This window comes from Muntiacus reevesi, chromosome 2 (assembly GCF_963930625.1).
Source record: "Muntiacus reevesi chromosome 2, mMunRee1.1, whole genome shotgun sequence".
NCBI lineage: Eukaryota > Metazoa > Chordata > Mammalia > Artiodactyla > Cervidae > Muntiacus > Muntiacus reevesi.
The window spans coordinates 84,730,538-84,751,204 of NC_089250.1; the positions used below are offsets into that span (position 1 = coordinate 84,730,538).

Sequence of the window (20,667 nt, forward strand, 5' to 3'; positions counted from 1 at the left end):
CAGTGGTGATAATGAGGGATAGAGAAGTAGGGAATGGAATTCTGTATTTATGAGAAGAAGCAAGGACCTTAAGAAAAAAAAAAAAAGAAGGCTTAGGAACAACAGAGCAGCCCCTCTCTGGAAGGATGGCCACGGCCAGAGGCAGCGTCTGCACCAGTGGGACCTACAACACCTACTGGGGCTTAAACTACCCTGGCCTCAACCTCATGCTAGCTCCTCCCATAAAATAAAGAGCATGAAAATGAAACGACACTTATTTGATGACAAAGCAAAGTGGAGCCTTAATATCTCTTCCTTTGGAGGTGTCTTGGTCTTTGGTTTCTGGAGGGGGGCAATATGGGGTCATCTCGTGCACCCAGGCCTGGGTGAGGCCCCCTTTGCAAGCCATGCTCCCATCCTGAGTGCTTATTTCTCATCCTCTTGGAAATGGAGCTACCTGTGTTGGGCGTGGGGGTGCTGCCGGATGGATGGACACAGGGACACTACCAAACCAAAGGACCAGAGCAAAAGTCAGGGTAAATCTTTAAGGGGGGCGGGGGGGGGAGGGACCTGGAATATTACTCAGCCATTAAAAAGAATGAAATAATGCCATTTTCAGCAACATGGCTGGACCTAGAGATTATCATACAGAGTGACGTAAGTCAGACAGAGAACAAGAAATATCCTATAACATCCCTTATAGAGTGAATCTAAAAAGAAATGACATAAAATAACTTACTTACAAAACAGAAACAGATTCACAGATTTAGAGAATGAACTTATGGTGGCCAAGTGGGGGAAGGATGGTGGGAAGGGACAGCTAAAAGTTTGGGATGGACATGTACACACTACTATATTTAAAATGGATAACCAACAAAGACCTACTATATAGCACAGGGAACTTGGTTCAATGTTATGTGGCAACCTGGATGGGAGGGGAGTCTGGGGGAAAATGGATACATGTGTATGTATGGCTGAGTTTCTTTGCTGTTCACCTGAAATTACCACAACACTGTTAACTGGCTATCTGAAAGTGAAAGTCTTGTCGCTCAGTCGTGTCCGACTCTTTGCGAACCCATGAACTGTAGCCCCCAGGCTCCTCTGTCCATGGAATTCTTCAGGCCAAGAATACTGGAGTAGGTAGCCATTCCCTTCTCCAGGGGATCTTCCTGATCCAGGGATCTCCTGCATTGCAGGCAGATTCTTTACTGTCTGAGCCACCAGCAAAGCCCTGATACCCCAATATAAAATATAAAGTTGGGGGGAGGGAACCTGATATAAAATAAAAAGCATAGGAAAAAAGAAAAGAAACAACAACAAAAAAACACAGGACCAATCCCATCACAGCATCCTCTGGCTTGGATCGACGTTTTAGGACAGGACAGGAAAGGCAGGCCCCCACGGCCCCCTCCCTAGGAATGCCTGGGGAAGCTCTCGGGGGGTCCTTGCTTAGACCCAGGGCTCAATGTCAGCGGCAGCGCCCGCAGGCAGCACGTACTTGAGCTCCTGGGCGATGGCGGCAATCTGCTCCACTCGGTCCTGGTGCGCGGCCAGGTCGCTCTCGAAGGCCTCATGCTTCCGCAGCAGAGCCCGGACTTCCGTCAGGGTTGCCGACTCGTAATCCTTCTGCAGCAAGATCTGCTCTTTGCCTGCAATGGTTGCAGCAAGGGAGTGTGAGGGTTTTGGCCTCTTTGCAAAGTCCTGGGTCATTTCAGAGAACCAAGAGGAGGGAGAAAGAAGGACAGCCCTGAAGAGGCAGAGATAATATCTCAGCTAGAATTCAGGCTGTCACTCTAAGGAGGCCTTGAGCCCCTGTGTGTTCTGGAAGGGTGGAAAGCACACTGCGTGCATGCTAAGTCACTTCAGTCATGTCCGACTCTGTGACTCTAGGGACTGTAGCCTGAAGCCTTCTCTGGCCACGGGATTCTCCAGGAATGAGTAGTGGAGTGGGTTGCTGCGCCCTCTCCCAGGGGATCTTCCCGACCCAGGGATAGAACCTCCATCTCTTAAGTCTCCTGCACTGCCAGGTGAGTTCGTTACCATTAACGCCACCTGGAAAGCCCAGAAAGCATGCTGAGCACAATCTAAACAAGTCTGCGTTATTCCTAAAGAAGCATCTGACTTTCCCGTGTGATGCTCAGTTAATCTAGTAATTACTAGCCCATGAAAATTATCTGGGATTGTTAGATAAAACACTTGTACTCTTATTTGTCTGCCCATGCATTCAACCATTAGCCCAATTCTGCTTCTTTGAAAACTTTATTTTTTAATGAGATTAAATGCAGCCTGTAATTTTTTTCTAACAACAGTAGAAAAATGTCTCTCCGAAACTGTTTCCCGACAAATATTTCTTAAGTCAAGCAACTTCTGTGGTTAAAACTGGACCCATTTTTATTCCCTGGTTGATGACCTTTAAGAATTTAATTCCAGAAAGCAAGACATGGAAAGCAAATGTTCACATATCGAATGATGACAACGTAGCACTGACTATGTGCCAAATGACAACTGAACTCCCTAAATCTTCATAAAGACCCTGTGAAGGAGGGACGACTGTTACCCTACTTTGCAGGCGACACTGAGGCCCTGAGAGTTGAGAAGCACGCAGGGTGTGCAGCTGGGAGGTGTCAGTGCTGGGATGCCAACCTGCCTGGCTGCACGTCTGTGTGACCGTCTTGCTGTGCAACGTGGACAGTCAAGCAGTAGGACAGCAAAAGGAACCCACAGGATGAGGGAAACCTCCTGTCCTTTCTCAAAATAGATGACCATGTCATGAGGGGATGTTCTGTTCTTCTACCTCAGCAAAGAGCAGAGAGTCAAAACGATACCACAACCACAGCATCACAGCCATGCACACAGGTATGCCTGCGAGGCCTGAAAGGAGCAGATGACTTTAAGTGAAACAAGAGCACTGGGAAGACAGAAAACCATTCCTGTGTTCTTTCCTTGCAAGCAGATTTTCAAAGTGGGAAATTCTGTTGCTTTTGTAGCATTTAATAGAACTTCTATCTGCAGAAGCTAGGGTCTGGGCCAGGACTGTCTGACCCACAGTTAGGGAACAAACAGATGATTGTGGAATCAGATAGAAGAAAGTGGGGAGAGTCAGGGGGAGGCTGGGCCTTAAGGAGGAGGAGGCCTAGCTGTGTAGCTAAGCGTGGGAAGAATGTACTATGAGTCCTGTTTGGTAAAAACATCAATCTTCACATCTACCTCTTTTTTTTGGCCGCACAGTACAGCTTGTTGGATCTCAGTTTCCTGACCTAGGATTGAACCTGGGTCACAGCAATGAAAGCACCAAGTCCTAACCACTAGACTGCCAGGAAATTCCCCACACCCATCTCCTGCAGTACCCTCGTACCTGGGCCAGCAAAGGGGCGAGGACAGCTGCCTGCAGGGTCACAGGTGCCAGGGACAGTGGTCACTGCACACACGCGCGGCTCTGTCCACAACTCAACCCCAATCTTCAGGAGCTCCACCGTGCGCCAGGGACTCACCGTATGCCCAGGTTTCATGCGTGGATGCCTTCTGCCGGAACTTCTCAGCCAGGTGCTCCACGCGCTCCAGCCTCCGGATCTCGTTCAGCAGCCACTCCTCGTAGCCCTTCTCCGCTTGCTCCAGCCGCTGCCAGGCGCCCGCAATGTCCTAGGATGGTTGGGGACAAGCACGGCCCATCTGTTACGCTTTGGCCCCCTGGGCTGCCCTACGACCCCCTCGGTGATGTCGGCGGCATTTTCCTTGGTGTCTTCTTGTCCTTCCCTCACCCTCCGTACTCCCCACCCACCCCAAATAACCATCCCCATGTTGTGGCTTCTAAACATCTTCATTATCACCAGGCCTTTTTAGGACTCAGATGGTCCTTCTCATCAGGGAACAGTTACCACAAGCTTTTCCGGATGTGGACAAAGGCTTACACGCTTTAATTTTCTGGCTACTAGAAGCTGAAGCCGCAAGGCGACTCAGCCCCAAAATGACTCAGAGACGGGGCTCTTCCAGCCGTCAACTGGCTCCTGGGCATCACACACACGCCAGGCACTGTGGGGACCTTTGATATAAGAGTGGACAGCACCTGTAAAGTTCCCAGGGCCCCTGTGTGGTTTTCATGATTAGGGGTGCGAGTGGGGAGAAAGACAACAAATAAGGAATTAAACAAGCAAAACCCCTATTTCCGACAGTGATGTGCTGCTAAGGAAAAACAACTCACAGGCAATTGGCACTGATGAGGGCATGTGAGAGTGGTTCCCTTAGGCGGAGACCCCTCTGCGGAGGTGGCATTTGAGTCGAGACCTCAGGCACGGAAGTGAGTGATGAGCTAAAGGCCTGCGGAAGGGGTGCACTCTGGGCTTGGGAAGGACCACAGCAGGTGGTGTGTCCATAGATGGGTGAGGGGCAGAGCAGCCGGAGATGAGGCCAGCAGGGTGGGGTGGGGGTCAGACCATGTCAGATCCCGGAAAAGGGATCTGGATCTTATTCCAGATATTTTAGAAAGTCACTGGAGGGTTTTGAGAAGAAAGGAGACATACTCTGATTTGTGTTTTAAAAAGACGGGGACTTCCCTGGTAATCCAGGGGTTAAGACTCAATGCAGGGGATGTGGGTTTGATTCCTGGTTGGGAAACTACGCGATTCCACATGCCACAGGGCACCTGAGCTGGTGTGCCACAGGAAAAAAATGTTTTTAAAAAGATGACAGTAGCTGCTATGTAGAGAATGCATTTTAGGGGGAAAAGAACAAGAAAAGCAAGTAAGAAAGTTACTGCAGGGTCCAAAGAGAAGCACCGGTCGCCTGGCACAGGCAACAGCAGCAGAGGTAGAGAGAAGGGCTCAGATTCAAAATATGATCCTGAGCCAGTGGACCTTGCTGAGGAACCAGATGCAAGAAAGTGACAGAATGGGAGGATCTGAGATGACACCTGGGTTTGGGGCTTTAGTAACTTAGGGGTCAGTGATGCCATTTACTCAGAGCTCACTGCTGAAGGACTCCTGGTTGTTAGGTTTTGAGACATCCAAGTGGACATATGAATCTGGAACTGGGGCAGAAATCAGAGCTGGAGATGTAAAATTTGGGAGACATTGACATTATAGCCAGTAATTAAAGCCACGAGACTGGGATGAGTTCACTTGCAGCTATCAAAACAGAGGCGAAAGTCAGGAGCCCCTGACCCAGGAACCATCCACCCATAGCCTCGGGGGAAGAAGCAAAGCTGCGAGCAGTGACTGGAAGAACTCGGTGGTCGGGCAGGAGGAACTCAGGTAAGCTCAAGAGGGGAAGGAGTTCCAAGGAAGCCATGATCACAGCAACAGAGAACATGACAACAGAAGGGACCACTGCATTGTCAACACGGATCCTGCTGACTTTGAACAGAACAGTCTCCGTGGAGCTGGGGATGGAAGCCAGATTACTTACTGCACGTTGACGAGTAAAAGAAGTAAAGGAACAGGAAGGAACCAAAAGTAAGGACCATAAAGAATTCTCTCTGGACGTCCTGTTGCAAAGGGAGCTGAGAAACAGGACAGCTGCTGTAGGGAGATGTGGAGTCATAGGAGGTTTTCATTTTTGTCTGGCAGATTCTAGACTGCTTCCTAGTGTGGATGGGAAAGCTTCAGAAGCATGGGAGAAACTGATATGCAGAGAGGGAGGTAAATGTAGGACTGAGCCCTGGAGAAGGTGAAACAGGGAGGTGGTAACAGGAGGGAACAGAGGTGGTGATGGAGATGCTGGTCCACCCAGAGGCGGGGAGGAGAGGGAGGGACCGTCATCACCAGGTGTCTGTCAGAGGCCTGCTCTGTGCGAGGCACCAGCAGCGAGGAGCGGCAAGAATTACATGATGGCAGAGGGAGAACATCCAGAAGGAAGTGGACACAGGGTCAGAATTATAGTCAGCGCCTCCTCTCAGCGGCAAACCAGAGGAGGGACTTTATGAAGAAATGAGTGGGGTGCGCCCGGGGCCAAGGGGCTACTCACCGACACCATCTTGCCCTCGGAGGGCATGAAGGCCGGCCGGTTGCTGATCCTCAGCTTGGTCTGTAGGGTGTTGAAGTTGATCTCCAGCTGGCACTTCTCCTGCACCTTGGGAGGCTTGTGCTTCCGGCGATAATCCCGGAAGTCCTCCAGCTTCTTCTGCATGGCCTGCATGGTCTTCTCAGGAGTCCGGTTCTCCAGCCAGGGGATCGTGCGCCGAATCCATTCCAAAAGCTGCTCCCAAAACACACACACACACACACAAAACTGCTGAAAACACCAGCAAAGTGCCCCCAGTTACAAAACAGAGGCATCTAACGCTTGGGAATGGGTTGACCAAAAGCTCCCGAGATTACAGAAGTCTGTAACAGCCCCATCTGTAAGGAGGGCACAAATGGAGACTTCGGTCCCCACCCAGGGCCACTCACCCTTGCCCCAGTGATACTACCCACAGGTTGAAAACTCAGAGTCAGCACGAGGCATGTTTTACAAAAAGGAGACATTTACAGGAAACTTGGGGACCAGACATGAGCAGACAAATGCTGGATGGAGCTTTCAAATGGAAAAAAAAAAAAAGAAAACCAAAAACCTCACATGGTGGAATAAAATCAGGAAAGGATTGGGTTTAACTTAAAATGTATTTCTAGTTATAATCGGCTCAAATCTAATGGGTCTACTTACTAGACAAAAGCACTGTAAATCTGGAACTGACTCAATGCCAAAGTGTATTTTAATAGCTAACTTCAAGGAAACCCACAGGATGAAGGTGAAAATGGCAATGACTCCCAAGGATGGAGTATGCTCCTTTCTCCTGAATTACCACCACGGCCTAACAAATGCCCTGCACAGTCTATCTGAAGAGGATGAATAAAGGACCACACAAGAAAATGAAGGCTATCATCACCGAGGAGCATCTGTCCTTCAGTCCTGGTCATACTTCAACCCTGAAGCTGGCTCACTGGCGTTAAATAATGCTGCGAATGGAATTTTCCCACAACAGTAGAAAGTAAAAACAGCATCATTAGCTTGGACTAATACATACAACTACTTGGAAAAATTGATTCCAAGTGTTCCGATGCTTTACCCAGGACAAGACAAGAATGAGCCCGAGTAACTCACAGCGAACGTGACTTGTTCTCCGCTACTGTCACTGCGGCTGAGTTCAATCCAGAGAGGAGGTGGCTGTGGACTCACTGTGGTCCTGCTTTGCTTTTGTCCCATGGTTGCTCAGTTGTGGCCAACTCTTTGCAACCCCAGGGACTATGGCCTGCTAGGCTCCTCTGTCCATGGGATTCTCCAGGCAAGAATACTAGTAAGTTGCCATGTCCTCCTCCAGGGGATCTTCCCGACCCAGGAGTCTCCTGCATCTCCTGCACTGGCACTGGATTCTTTGCCACTGAGCCGCCTGGCTTCCCTGGTCCTGCTTAGTTAATATTTATACTATAATAAGAGCAAAAAAAGCGCAGAGTGCAAAGTGCTAATCTAACCAAGAACCTGACTGAAGAGCTACAAAAAGGCAGCCTGGAAACGCATGCTCAAATGTCTTGGACAGAGGGCTCTACCAGCTCTGCCTCCACCAGGTTCCCCCTAGATATTTGATATTTAAATATACACACAGGGCTGCGCCTCCCTCCTCTCACTATGGATTGGGCATGTTCCTTAGATCCTAAGTCACTGCGTGGAGCCAGGATTCTAAATACGGAGAAGATCCAATGTGATGTCAGAAGCCAATGAAGCAGGAAAAAAAACAAGGAACGCAGCAATGTCATCTAGGGGAGTCCAACCCTGGAGGTGCAGAGTTTCTACTACACCTTGTAACATGCAAACTACTTCCATGCCCTGCAATGCTCGTAACAACCTGCAGCATGATCTTTGTGCCAATAATTAAGCTGCTACAAGATGAACAGTTCCTGAGAGCTAGTGGAGTTTCCTACTTTATTCTACCCAAGATGAAAAATGCAAAGAAAAAAAAAAACACTTGACAATCCATGTTCCCCCTCTGTTTCTCACCCTCTGGGAGGGAATGGACAAGACCGCGGGGACCCGTTTCCTTTACCTCACTCGCTAGCCTCTCATATTCTTCCATCAGCCTCTCATTCTCTTGATTCACAGCAAGAACCTTACATATCCTGTTAGCCGCTGTCTCGGCCTGTAAAACACAATAGGTAAACGGGACGGCTCTGTGGACAGGGACGTGCATACACGAGGCGGCAGGCGGCAGGGTGGGGGTGGCACGTGCCGTAAATGGTGCAGGTGCTAGGTTCTGGTGGGGTAAGCCTGAGGATATGGCTCTTTCACACTATGGGTCATTGCACTCCTTTGGGACAGTTTCATACAGACTTACACAGCAAGCTGAATATACTGCAGGGAAGAACGGGAAGATTAGCGTTAGTTGAAAACATGAGCTTTGTGGAACATTGAACAAGTTAGTAACAGAAATCGATGGGTTGCAGAAACAAAAATCTCTGGTCCCTGGGCATCCACCCGAGCCCTCCCAGGGGTCCCCAACTTCTGGGATCTAATGCCTGATGATCTGAGGTGAAGCTGATGTAATAAGAATAGAAATAAAGTGCACAATAAGTGTAATGCACTTGAATCAGCCCAAAACCACACCCCCACCCCAGCCCATGGAAGAACTGTCTTCTCCGAAATCAGTCCCTGGTGCCAAAAAGGTTGCAGACCGCTGCTCTAACCAACCTCAAAACTACAGAGCGAGAACTCTCCAATCACATTAGATATCAAAGCATAGGGGACTGGGTTCTGAATACATCTGTCACTGCCCTGAGTTCACAGAAGCCCTCTTCTCCCAAAATGAACACATAGAATGTGTTAGCTGGGATCCTTTCTTGGAACAGAACCTGCTTTAAGACTTTGTCTAATCCACCTGAGTAGCTGTTGTGGTATCAATAATTTTCTATTGTCCTTCTGTGGGGAGCTTGAGCTGGGAGTGGCCAAGTCCCTTAAACCACAACCATGAGACCCATTTGGCTTCCAGCCCTCCTGCCTCGTCCCAAGCCTTGCTTCTGAAACCCTCATAGGGGCCAATTTCCAATTACCACCATTTGCTGGTGACAGTCTTAAAGAGTTATAGAGATCACAGAAATAATACATCCCTTGTCCACCTGCATCTATAAGAGCACTGCAAGTAGAGATATGGGAAGAGGCAGGAGGCAAAAACAGGGGAGCATGGAGAAAACAGGGATACCTACCTACGATGTCCCTCAGGCGGTTGGTGTTAAGGAGTGTGCATTTTTTGAGGATTTAACACTGTTATCTTTTCACTATTTCAGTTACATTAATATTCGTCTTACAAGATGTTTGAACAGGTCACTGAACAATGAAGGGTGTCCAGGTAGCAGAGAACTATTAATAAAAATGGGCCCTGGAAAGGTGTTCACTCCTCCTGGTCAAATCCCCCTTCACCGCTCAATCAATGCGGCCCAATTTTCATGACTCTTGCTTTTCCTAAAGCGCGAGTATTTCCCACAATTGACTAGTGAAATATGAGCAATATCTTAGAAGGACAGAGAACTAAGAACACTTCAGGAACTTGAAAGGTAAAGCTGTTCAATAAAAAAGCATTCACAGTTTGGAACTTGCCAAGTTAGGTCATTACAGAGCACTCAGAAAGAGCCCCAGGTAAGATGTGAAGCGCATGGACACACACCCAGGTATGCACGCGTCTGCTCGCGTGCACACGTAAACACATAACTGAAACCAGTGCACAAGGGCAGCACGGCAACCAGACAGACGAGGGTTAAATACCTGCTCCGCGCCCGCGAAAGCATGGTAGAAGCAGGAAACGTATGTCATGATAGCTCTTTCATCGGGCTTGGGAGTGTTCACAATGTCTGAGGGAGGGAAAAATAACACAGAGAACAGGCATACACACAGATGAAGAGCAGAAACCAGGGTGAACAAAGGGAAGAACAAACTGGTTTACATTTGACTTTCTGTGTTTCTTGGGCCCACCATCCTGACCTTTAGGAAGGCTGCACAGAACTGAACGCTTGTGAACACAATGCTTTCAACCGGCACATTTCTTTTTACATCATCAAAATGAGGGTTTCTTATCCACCCCGGGTGGGTTGTTTTTTTTTTTTTTTTTTTTTAAGTGCAGGCAAGGTATTCCTATGGGAACCCAGGTGCTGCCTATCAGAGTTGGTTCCCACTTGCTAAGGACCTGTGGGATCCTGTCTTTTAAGTGGATCACGTCATCTGCCACTTTGGCTGTGAGCAAGGTATGTCCCTTTGCGAGATGCAGGAGGACATGCAGACCTCTCTGGCCCCATCGTGGCCACCAGTTTCCCACCCCTCCCTCATAATCCTTGGCTTTCTGATCTGTGCACAGCCCTCACTCAAATAGGGATGAAGTTAACTGAAGACAGCACATTTTCTAATCCTTCTATACATACTTACCATGCCACTGATAGAAACCACCCAGAGTAACAGAACTTCTAAAAAGAAGGGTATACATGACTTGAACTTATTACTCTGACTGTTGCCACCATGTGTAGGAGCTGCCAAGACAACCAGCAGGAAGAGAGAAAACCGAACCACAAGAACATACACTCTTCCTTTCTCACCTCGGCCACCCCATTTGTGGCTGAATCATTAAGCTTTCTAACGTGAGATTCAGTTCAGTCACTGGACAGAATGCAGTTAAAAAGGGTGCCGTGTAATTCCCCAAGGTGAAAGCTCGTCATCGGATTTCCAGAGGATATTGATAGGATGTGGGGCTGTGGAACAGCATGGAACCTTCTGGAAAACGAACATGAATGGCATACTACTTACTGCACAGACAGTACGTTTCAAAGAAAACTAGACTGAAAAAAACAAATGACTGCTTCTTTGGAACCAGATGGATCTCCTTACTCCGAGGAGTGGGGGGGTGGGCGAAAACAACTGAAGAAAAAAATCAAGACACAGAAGGTGAGAGGTGAGTGGTGACTTATGTTTCACATCCTCACCTTCTGCGCACCAGCAAAAGCATGAGAGTAACGTAAGTATCTTAAGATAAGATAGAGACATAAGTCATTATGGCTCTCTCATCAGATCTGGCAGCGTATACTAAATCCGTGTGGGAAAAAAGGTTAACTGCTTGGATGTTCCAACAGCAGCAGGCCTCTCAGAGAGGCCAAAGTCTCAACTCTTCCCCCTTGCCCACACACTTCTGAAGACCCAGAGGAATCGGGTGGAGAGGGAGGTGGGAGGGGGGATCGGGATGGGGAATACGTGTAACTCTATGGCTGATTCATGTCAATGTATGACAAAAATCACTGAAATGTTGTGAAGTAATTAGCCTCCAACTAATAAAAAAAAATTAAAAAAAAAAAAAGAAACTTTGGCTCCAATCAAAGAAGTCACATTTGCAAATTTCTTACTCTGTGTGCACTTCTAAGAACCGCCAGAGAGAAGCGCATGGCCAGCTCGGAAGAGTCCTAACCAAGCATCCATGACTGGAGTGGGAACTCCAGAATCCCCCTGGGTGCACACAACAGGGCTCCCTCCCTCTGGACAGACGGGGTGTCCCGGGGTCAACAAGGGGGCTCCTGCAGGTCCACACAGACCATGAGCACCGACAAACCTACACCTGGTGCTCATGGAGGGAGGACACAGAGAAACAACCGTCTCAGCTTTTTAAGAAGTGTGGAAGGCACTTAAGACAGGAAAGAATCTCACCAGTTTTTATTACAGGTTCATGGGGGGGTAGCCCAATTAGCTACTCCATTTAGAGTTCAGAGACCATCACAAATGACAGGAAGTAAGGTCAAGAGCAATGGAAGGGGGGTAGAGCGGGTTGGGATGGAGGCAAGGATTTGCCAAAGGGATTAATGATCTGAGGGGAGGAAACTGGTATTTAAGACATTACAATGAAAGAGTGACAGAGGGAGGAACATGTTACTACGAAGCTGTGGGGATGGTGAGTCCAGACACAAGTGGCAAACACACAAAGGATAATTAACGGTGGGGGAAGATCTGCTGGGGAGCTGGTTACCCCACTGCACGCCCCACACCCAAGCCAGTCAAGCTCATAACTCTTTCGCCAGAAGACTCTTACAGAAACTACTCTGCAAAGAAAATAATATCATATAAAAGCATTTTTCTGAACCATTAAAAACAAAAAAAGAAAAGCAATAAGAGGCAAGGATGTCACAAAGGAGAAGGAAATGAACAGAGTGCCAACATAGCCCAAGTACTCAGGATAAGCAGAACATATGTCCAGACCAGGACTCAGATTAAAGGAGAACCAGGAGCAAGAGGATGGTCGACCTGCCAGAGACAGGGTAATTCCAAGCTCACCCTGCACTGTCAGAAGTCAGGGAGGCGTCAGTGAAGGAAAAGATGAATTTACTGTCACTTGTTTTTTCCTCTCTTCGGTATCCTAGCTGTTCATTCAAGTGGTAAACTCTGCATAGGTATTTTAATGTATGCAAAGTTTAAAGTATAGAGCACCCAAATGTAAACAGAGGTCAGAGGATGGATGCACAAGAAGAAAAAGGTACTTCTACGTTGAGATTTCACTCTTTAATTGCCTTTCTCCCTCTAATGAGTTTGTGAAAAACCGTAAGTAGATCCCAAAGAATGTATTCAAAAGTGTTCAACACCCAGTATTACAGGTGTTTGATAAAATGGCCATTAACAAAGGGGCAAAATTAGACTACTAACTGACTGTGGCCTCCAAAATGATAGAGGGAGTCCTACTTCCTGGTACCTGTGAATGTGACCTTATTAGAAGTAGATCTTTGCAGATGTGATCAGTTAAGATGAGGTTATGCTGGAGAAAGACGCATCCTTAGTCCATGGTGACGGGTATCCTTTAGGAAGAGGAAAAAGACATAGAAACAGATGCAGAGGGAAGATGGCCATGTAAAGACAGTCAGAGACTGGAGCAATGCTAAAAGGAACTGAAGAACACCTGGGGCTTCTAGAAGTTGGAAGAACAAGAAGAGGTCCTCCTCCACAGACTTTGGAGGGAGAACGGCCCTGCCAACACCATGATTTCAGAGTTACAGTTTACAGAACTATAAGAGAATAAATTTCTGCTGTTTCAAGTCACCTACTTAGTGGTATTTTGTTAGGGTAGCCATGATACAGTTACCAAAAATAAGGAAGAAGAGAAGATTGACAACTGACTAGAATTAAGCTCGTTTTCCCCCAACAATGCTAATTAGCAGAAGCAACAAACCAACAGAGAATAATAAGATTAGCAACAAGCACAGTAATATAAATTCCTTGAGGGCTGGGCCCTGCCTTATACACGTCGTCATCTCCTGCAGCATCTCCAGGATCTTGTATATGGTGGGTGCTCATCAAGTGTCTGCTGAGTGAGAAGTGATTCATGCATAAGTGAAATGAAATAAGTGAATGATGTCCATGCATACGCGCTTTCAATGCTGTGCCAGGGCAAAACTCACACAAACTCATCCCACGGAAAGGGCAGGAAAAGTACTGAAACCAGTCCTCAGCATGAGGGCTGCTAAGCTGCAACATATTGAGAGGTTCCAGCTCTAACGAAACTAAATTTAACTTGAACAAATTAAAGATGAAACATGAAAGTCTGGGAGGCGCATGATGGCTAACTGTTCTATAGCCTGTATTGTGATTCCATAACTTCTAGTGGGAAGGATTTTTTTCCTTGTGGAGTCTTAAAGCTTAAGGAGATTTATTTGTTAAATTTCTGCCTATGTAGTTAAAAAACGAAGTAACCTTATGTTGTTTAAAAAATTAAATTAAGATAGGAAGCCTTCCATTGAAAATCACAAACCAAAGCATTCCATTTCTTTGCCAAAGTTGAACCTTTTACCAAGTCCTTTCACTATAGTCTTGCTGGCTTGGCTTTGAGTAGGATTCTAAAAAATAATTTTGAAGTAGCTACACATGAAATATTCTAATAATTATGAGGCCAATGACAGAAACTTCTAAAGGACCCTAAGTGCTTCAGATGTAACCTAGAAGTCCCCATGTGTGGCTGTAACATAGGGAGCCCATAGATTTTCTGTTAAGTCAGTAAACATAATTTTCATCTCACCTTCTGCATCTAACATTTTGGGAATATCCAGGTGCTTCTCTGCTATTTCCATGGCCAGGTTGATATTTCCTATTGGGTCATCCTGCATGGAAAAGAATATAACCAGTTTTAATGTTTTTTTGAACAGCACTGAATGAATTTTTTTATATACCTCATTTTGGGTATGAAACTTTCCCATCCACACAGAACCACAATAGTATAAGATTTTCTTTCTTATCTTTTCCCAAACACTTCAAACATTTAGAGAAACAACAAAAATAACATAAAAATCACTCAATCCATGCACACTTTATAAAATGTGAGCAAAAAGTCTGAGAGAACAGATACTGTGTGGCTGGGAGGAAAGTTGTGAGATATCTCCTCACGGGATGGGGAAAAAAAAAAAACACCCTGGATACCTTAGCATTTATTTCCAACTCTTACTACCAAAATTTAGATGATTCCAAAAGGAAGCATGAAACATACATTTTTCCAGATCTGGGAGGTGGTCTCCAAATATTTATTAGTACAACACTAACTTTACATTTATTTATGTTTTAAGTGCTAGAAAATGCTGCTTTTAGCCTGTTTAGGTGAAACTTTTAGATCACTAAAGATTGTTACAACATGGCTACAAAGAGTCAAAGTTCGGTTTGCAGAATATTAAATTTAAAAAATCAAATTACACACACACACACAAAAATCAAATTATTAAAGAAACCATAGAAACAATATTGTAAATGAAAACTGTGAAGAAATTTTTGTTCTTAAGACTGTGTTTGTCTTCCACAGTAAAATTGGTTAAATATATATGTAACATAACAAAATATATTTAACCAGAAGTTTTTAACTGAAATACTGAAAAATTAAAAGATGTATTTAATATTTCTTCTTTTTATTTTCTAAAGAGATTAAGTACCGTGAATCTGAAATGGGATGGGGGAGTATATAATACAGAAAAATCAAAATGAGAAGTAATGTCATTCCAGAGATGACTATAATGAACTTTACCATCAAAGCCATTTAAACATTTCAGAAGCTACAATGTTTTGCAATGAGCACAATCACTTTGATAAGGTGAAACATTTAAAACATGCAGGCTTCAAAGATGGTTCAGTGCTCAAGGAAGAAACCAAAGCAAGCCTTCTGGCCTCTCAGAGTTTACTATCATTTCAGGCAAAACTTTTTCTCAACTATCACAAAGCATATAATCCTTTTATTAAAAGCAGCCATATAATAAGGAGAGTTTTAGCTGCATATTTTATGCAAATGTTATCAAGCCAAATAGCTGAGTCAAGTTTCTTTTTGTTCTTAACATAGAAGAAAAATTTCAGCATTAAAAACAAAGTAATAATTCAGAGACTTTGTGAATGGTATCTCACTTAGAATGTGACTTGACATAAAACATGGCAATTAAGTGTTTTCTTGGCTCAGCTACTGGTATGTGACCCTGGGCAGATTACAAAATTCTCCTCTTGTTCATCTGTAAATCTGGGATAATAAGAGTACCAACTTAACAGGCACGTTACGTTACATAGTTTACTGTGCGCTATGAAGCCTGAAAGACTGTTTGTGCATGCACATGCTGTGTGCCCAGTCGCTTCAGCTGTGTCTGACTCTGCGACTCCATGGGCCACAGCCCGCCAGGATCCTCTGTCCACAGGATTTTCCCGGCGAGAACGCTGCAGTGGGTTGCCACGCCCTCCTCCAGGGGATCTCCCCGACCCAGGGACTGAACCCATGTCCCCTGCACTGGAGGCAGATTCTTTACTGCTGAGCCACTGGGGAAGCCCTTGTGTATGTATAATATACATAAAATATATGTATTAATATTAACAGTAATACCCAGATGTATGACACATACTAATACATACATAATATATATACTTATTAAGTGCCTAATCTAGAGCTGATCAAAGTATTAACTGCTATTGTTAATTATTATCATTTTTTTACTGATCATAGGTGGCCAATTACCACATGTCTACTGACCTTTTGTAATAAAAACTTCCCAGGTGGCGTTAGTGGTAAAGAATCCGCCTGCCAAGGCAGGAGACACAAGAGACTCAGGTTCAATCCCTTGGTTGGGAAGACCCCCTGGAGTAATGGAAATGGCAACCTACTCTAGTATTTTTGCCTGCAGAATTCCATGGACAGAGGAGCCTGGCAGGCTACAGTCCATGGGGCTGCAAAGAGTCGGACACAAATGAGCAACTGAGCATTAAAAACTGACCCTTATAAACTGCTAATGAAGTTAGGTCTATATAGTGTAATTCCCTCATTTTGCAAATAAGCTAAACAGTAACTGAAAACAATATACACTGTCTCCACGTTTCAGAATAACTCTGGGATGAAAATATACACTTGGGGAAGTTGAAAAACTCTGGCTGCCCACTCCCTTCGGCAATCTTCCACCTGAGGACCACAGTTCTCATCTTCAGGACACAAGTGCATTTTTCGTGTGCTACCCCATGGTCAGTGAAGACAGGTCAGGGGGAGGGTGGTGACAACTGCAAGGTGGCCAAAGCCAGCACACTCGTCCACCCCACCCGCCACGGGTCACGCCGTGAGAGAAGCATGCAGCAAAGACCAGACTCCACACCAAACACAGCGACTGGAGGTGCACGGCCAGCCAAGCACACAGCAGTGGGAGGAAATGCGCCCGCCGCCCTGGCAGGAATGGTCCTGGGGCGTCTTAAGTCTCTACGTGGCTTTGTTACTAGGCATAGACTGTCCACTGCAAGCTTTAGAAGGGGGCAGGATTTCTTTCTTCCATCACAGATCATATGTGCAAACTATTTTAAAGAAAGAATTCAGACTATTTGAAACTTAAGCTCAATAAAAGCTTAAGTTTAAAGGGACAATGAAACTTTCCTAAGCTGGGGAAAAAAAACAATTTTGTAAGTTGAATTTTTTGAAAAGGGAAGAACAAAAATCCCCCAAACCTGTTTTCTAAGGGTGCAACTAACACCTTACATCAATAGCAAGGTAATTATGAAGCATCTCTTGTGTGAGAAACAAGTTAATCAACTCTGAGTAAATATGTCAGCAACTAAATCTTTCAGAAAAGATAAAAGGAATTTAAATACAAGGTTTGGGGTATCTGCGTCTCCTTCCCCAGATACTTCACTTCCCTATTTTCAATCTGGGAATGCAAAATCTCTAGGAAACATATATAAAGCTTTCATAGTAAATCAAGCCAATACAACAAACATCGTAATGTGGGCCAAAATGGTGACCTGGTTCTGGATCTGTCCTGCCCTAAAATGACAGGTGAGCACGCTCCTGGCCACCCTTCCTGTCCTCACCCCTCGCCGGGCCGGCTGGGAGGGCATACTGGTAGCAGCCTGGGTGTTGGTGTGAGTTCAGGGCTGACGGGCTCAGTCTCAGACGACATGCTGGGGGCAGGGTGGACACAGCATGCCGGGCCCCCCAAATGACCTTGTTCAGCTTTGAGTAGTCAATGAGGTCGGGCCGGTGTCTGTGGATGAGTGCACAGAGTCCAAGGCCGTCTTTCCAGCTGCATTACAATCAGAGTCGGGAGGAACAGGAACTCGGGTTAATGGAGAGGCGCTGGCAGCAGCAGCAAGGGGCTGCCCTTGCTCATGTGTTGGCCTGGAATTTGGGACCCGGAGCCCCAGGTAGCTCCCTCGCTCCCCCACCCACTGACGCTGTGGCCCCTTCCCTGGGAGCACTCATCTCTCTCCTGGGGTCTGCCGAGGACTGCCACCCCCTTACTAGTCTCACTTCCATCTAGGGCTTCAGGTTCAGCCTTGCTGGGGACTCCCTCCCTGCCGCGCTGCTCCTGCGCTGGTCAGTTCTGTGCTGGGAGAACCAGCAGGGCCGGAGGGAAGATGCTCCCCCCACCACTGCCCCTCTACCCCCTCAGGGTCTGGCGGGTCTGGCTTCCTCCTCTCTCTCTCCTCCAAGTCCCTGGAGTTGGCGCAACAGACAAACACCAGGATCATCCACCCTGAAACGCCCAGGACACACTTTCCTCCAAGAGCACACTCCTTAACACACTCCGAAATCCTACCCTCTCCCCTATCCTTCTTCATAGGGTTCTTTTCTATCATTGCTCTGTTTGTTTGTTTGTTTGTTTGAAGGCAAGGATGGGTAAGCACTTGAAGGACTAAGGTGGGAGAGTCTAGATTTCCGCTCTGCCCAAAGACACCACCCTCAGGATAAGAGCTCCCTGGTGAAGAGCAGCAGGTTCACTGAAGACCAGGAGTGGGAGTCTTAGGCCTGGAAGGGTGGGGAAGAAGGGGACCCCAAGGGCTACACTGTTGAAGGGCTCAGGTCCATTTGGGGCCAGAGGAAGAAAAGGAGGTAAGTGGAAGGCCAGACTGGGCCTCTGACATTCACCCAGCAGGTGCCAGCCTTTCCAGGTCCTCTCATCCTGACAGCTTGTGGTAGGAACAGCAAGCCTCCTCCTCACCTGTGTGCACTCAGGACACCTAATAATACTTATCTTCCTAGACGAACCTCCCCAGTTGGTCCTGGGGGCTCATCTGTATCCTTCATTTCTTTGCTCTGATCTATGGGGGCTGGGGACCCATTTACATTCACGGGTATCCCTATCACACAAAGGGAGAAAACATAAACACCTGGCAAAAGATGTACACGAGAAAGGAAAGACTGAAGCAAACATGCTCTCACATCATTCCTGGATCTCCTTCATTCAGCTCCCTAGAGTTTTTCAAACAGGCCTTTTCTACTTTTCTCCAATCCCAGCCTACAAAGCGGACTGATGAAGCATCTTCTGGGCACTGCAGACAAGAGGGACAGGGTGGACCTCGTACATGGGATATGCAGACCCTAGTTCAATGTCTCCTTGTCCCTGAGAAGCCAACCCTGCCGTGCCCCTGCATGATGCTCACAAACAGCACCAGTCTCCCTAGCCTGAATCCAGCATTTTCCCCAGTGGAACCCTAAGCATCAATCAGTCCAGAGCCTGAGTTCTACTCCATACAGAAAACACCCCACAGACAGGAGACACTGAGATACATAAACACTGTTCTCCCTGCCCATTCATGTTCCAGAGGGCATATAAGGACCCCGGGGCCTTGGCTGCTCACCTCGTATGGAAGTTCTGAATGTTCACATTTCTATAAGGAGCGGTCTTCCTCTGACACCAAAGGAGCAGGCCTTCTTTGGCAGAGGTTTCTGTAATGACAGCCAAGAGAAAGAGTTCGTGGGGAAATACCCTCACCCTCACCGGTCACTCACCCAAGTTCTCGTCACTTGCTAAAGAGACCTCCCAGAGGGCCTATCACCAAAGCCATCACCACTGCAAAAGGAGAGGGGCTGGAGCCCTGTTCCCAGGGACTGACTTCTGATGCCCCTTGAAGGGGCTTAAAAAGGCTAATACAGAAGCGACAACAAGGTATGACATAATGAAAACCAAACCAGGCATCAGGGGTACTGGTAACTTACCTTTCTGATGAAAAAAAAATTTTTTAATGTATATAATTTATGACTTAACTAACCTGTCATTGCCTGGAGAAGGAAATGGCAACCCACTCCAGCATTCTTGCCTGGAGAATCCCATGGATGGAGGAGCCTGGGGGCTACAGTCCATGGGGTCGCAAAGAGTTGGACACGACCGAGCAACTAACACATACACACAACCTGTCACTGATCTCATTTAAAATGTATATTCTTAAGTAAATGGAATTCAGAGAGGCCACTGTGTCTGAAATGTATTCCCTTCTATATTCCCTCAGTGATTTTAAAATACTTAAAGGTTTTTATTGGCAAATTTCACGTTTGGCCACTGGGATTCTGACCAAGGTGAAAAAAACAAAAAACCAAAAATCAACCGCTGCTGGGAATTTCCTGGTATTCTAGGGGTTAGGACTACACGTCCACTGCAGGGGGCTCAGGCCCCATCTCTAGTCCGGGAACTAAGATCCCGCATGCCACACAGTGAGGCAAAACAAGAAGAACAACAGGCACCTTGCTGCAGCAGCCATGAAGACACTGCTTAGATGTCTCACTGCTGGGAGCGCAGCAGACCTGACGCCCCAGCTGCCACGCTCTGAACCACCCCTGCATCCCCCTGAGGACACACTTGAGCCCCAGGCTGAGCAAGGGAGGGGCACCGGAGTGGGGCCATTCCTGCCACAAGCGGGACTCCTCTGAGAGCAACTGAGGCTGAGGGACTGCCCGTCTGCCCAGCTGAACCTGCCTGAGGACCACTCTGCAGAAACATTTTTCCTTCCCAAGTCCTTCTCCCCACAGCACAAGTGTCAGCCAGGCACTATGCCTGAAGGCACCCTGCCATCTGCTGCTTCCCCTCATCTTATCCTCCCTCCACAGGCATTTCCCCCAACAAACCTCTAGCATTTCTGCTATAAACTGAATGTCTGTGTGCCCCCCAAATTCATGGGTTGGAGGCCTAACCCCCAGTGTGATGGTACTTAGAGATGGAGGTGACTAGGGTTAGATGAGGTCGTGAGGGTAGGGCCCTCATGATGGGATTAGTGCCCTTATGAGATGAGCAAGCTCTCGCTGTCTCTCTCTCTTCCCTCCTGTCTTTCTCCCTTCCCTCTTTCTCTCTGCCATGTGAGGACACAGAGAGAAGGCAGACATCTACACGCAAGAAGAGAGCCCTCACTGGAAACCAACAAGGCTGCCAACCTGATCTTTACTTCCAGCCAAATAAATTTCTGTTAAGCCACCCAGGCTATCGCGTTTTGTATGGCAGCCTGAACAGGTTA

General features: G+C 46.9%; 1 protein-coding gene across 1 annotated transcript in view; it reads right to left on the bottom strand.

The window, feature by feature from the left end:
• ACTN2 (actinin alpha 2) overlaps nucleotides 1-20,667 on the bottom strand; it is a 78,039-nt gene that overhangs the window by 16,791 nt on the left and 40,581 nt on the right. The window contains exons 5-12 of the mRNA XM_065922244.1: nucleotides 19,024-19,111; nucleotides 17,387-17,465; nucleotides 13,967-14,048; nucleotides 9,700-9,785; nucleotides 7,991-8,083; nucleotides 5,938-6,168; nucleotides 3,471-3,618; nucleotides 1,478-1,628 (exon numbers count right to left, since the gene is read on the bottom strand). Coding sequence (XP_065778316.1) covers nucleotides 1,478-1,628; nucleotides 3,471-3,618; nucleotides 5,938-6,168; nucleotides 7,991-8,083; nucleotides 9,700-9,785; nucleotides 13,967-14,048; nucleotides 17,387-17,465; nucleotides 19,024-19,111 — 958 coding nt within the window. The remainder of the gene's footprint in view (nucleotides 1-1,477; nucleotides 1,629-3,470; nucleotides 3,619-5,937; nucleotides 6,169-7,990; nucleotides 8,084-9,699; nucleotides 9,786-13,966; nucleotides 14,049-17,386; nucleotides 17,466-19,023; nucleotides 19,112-20,667) is intronic.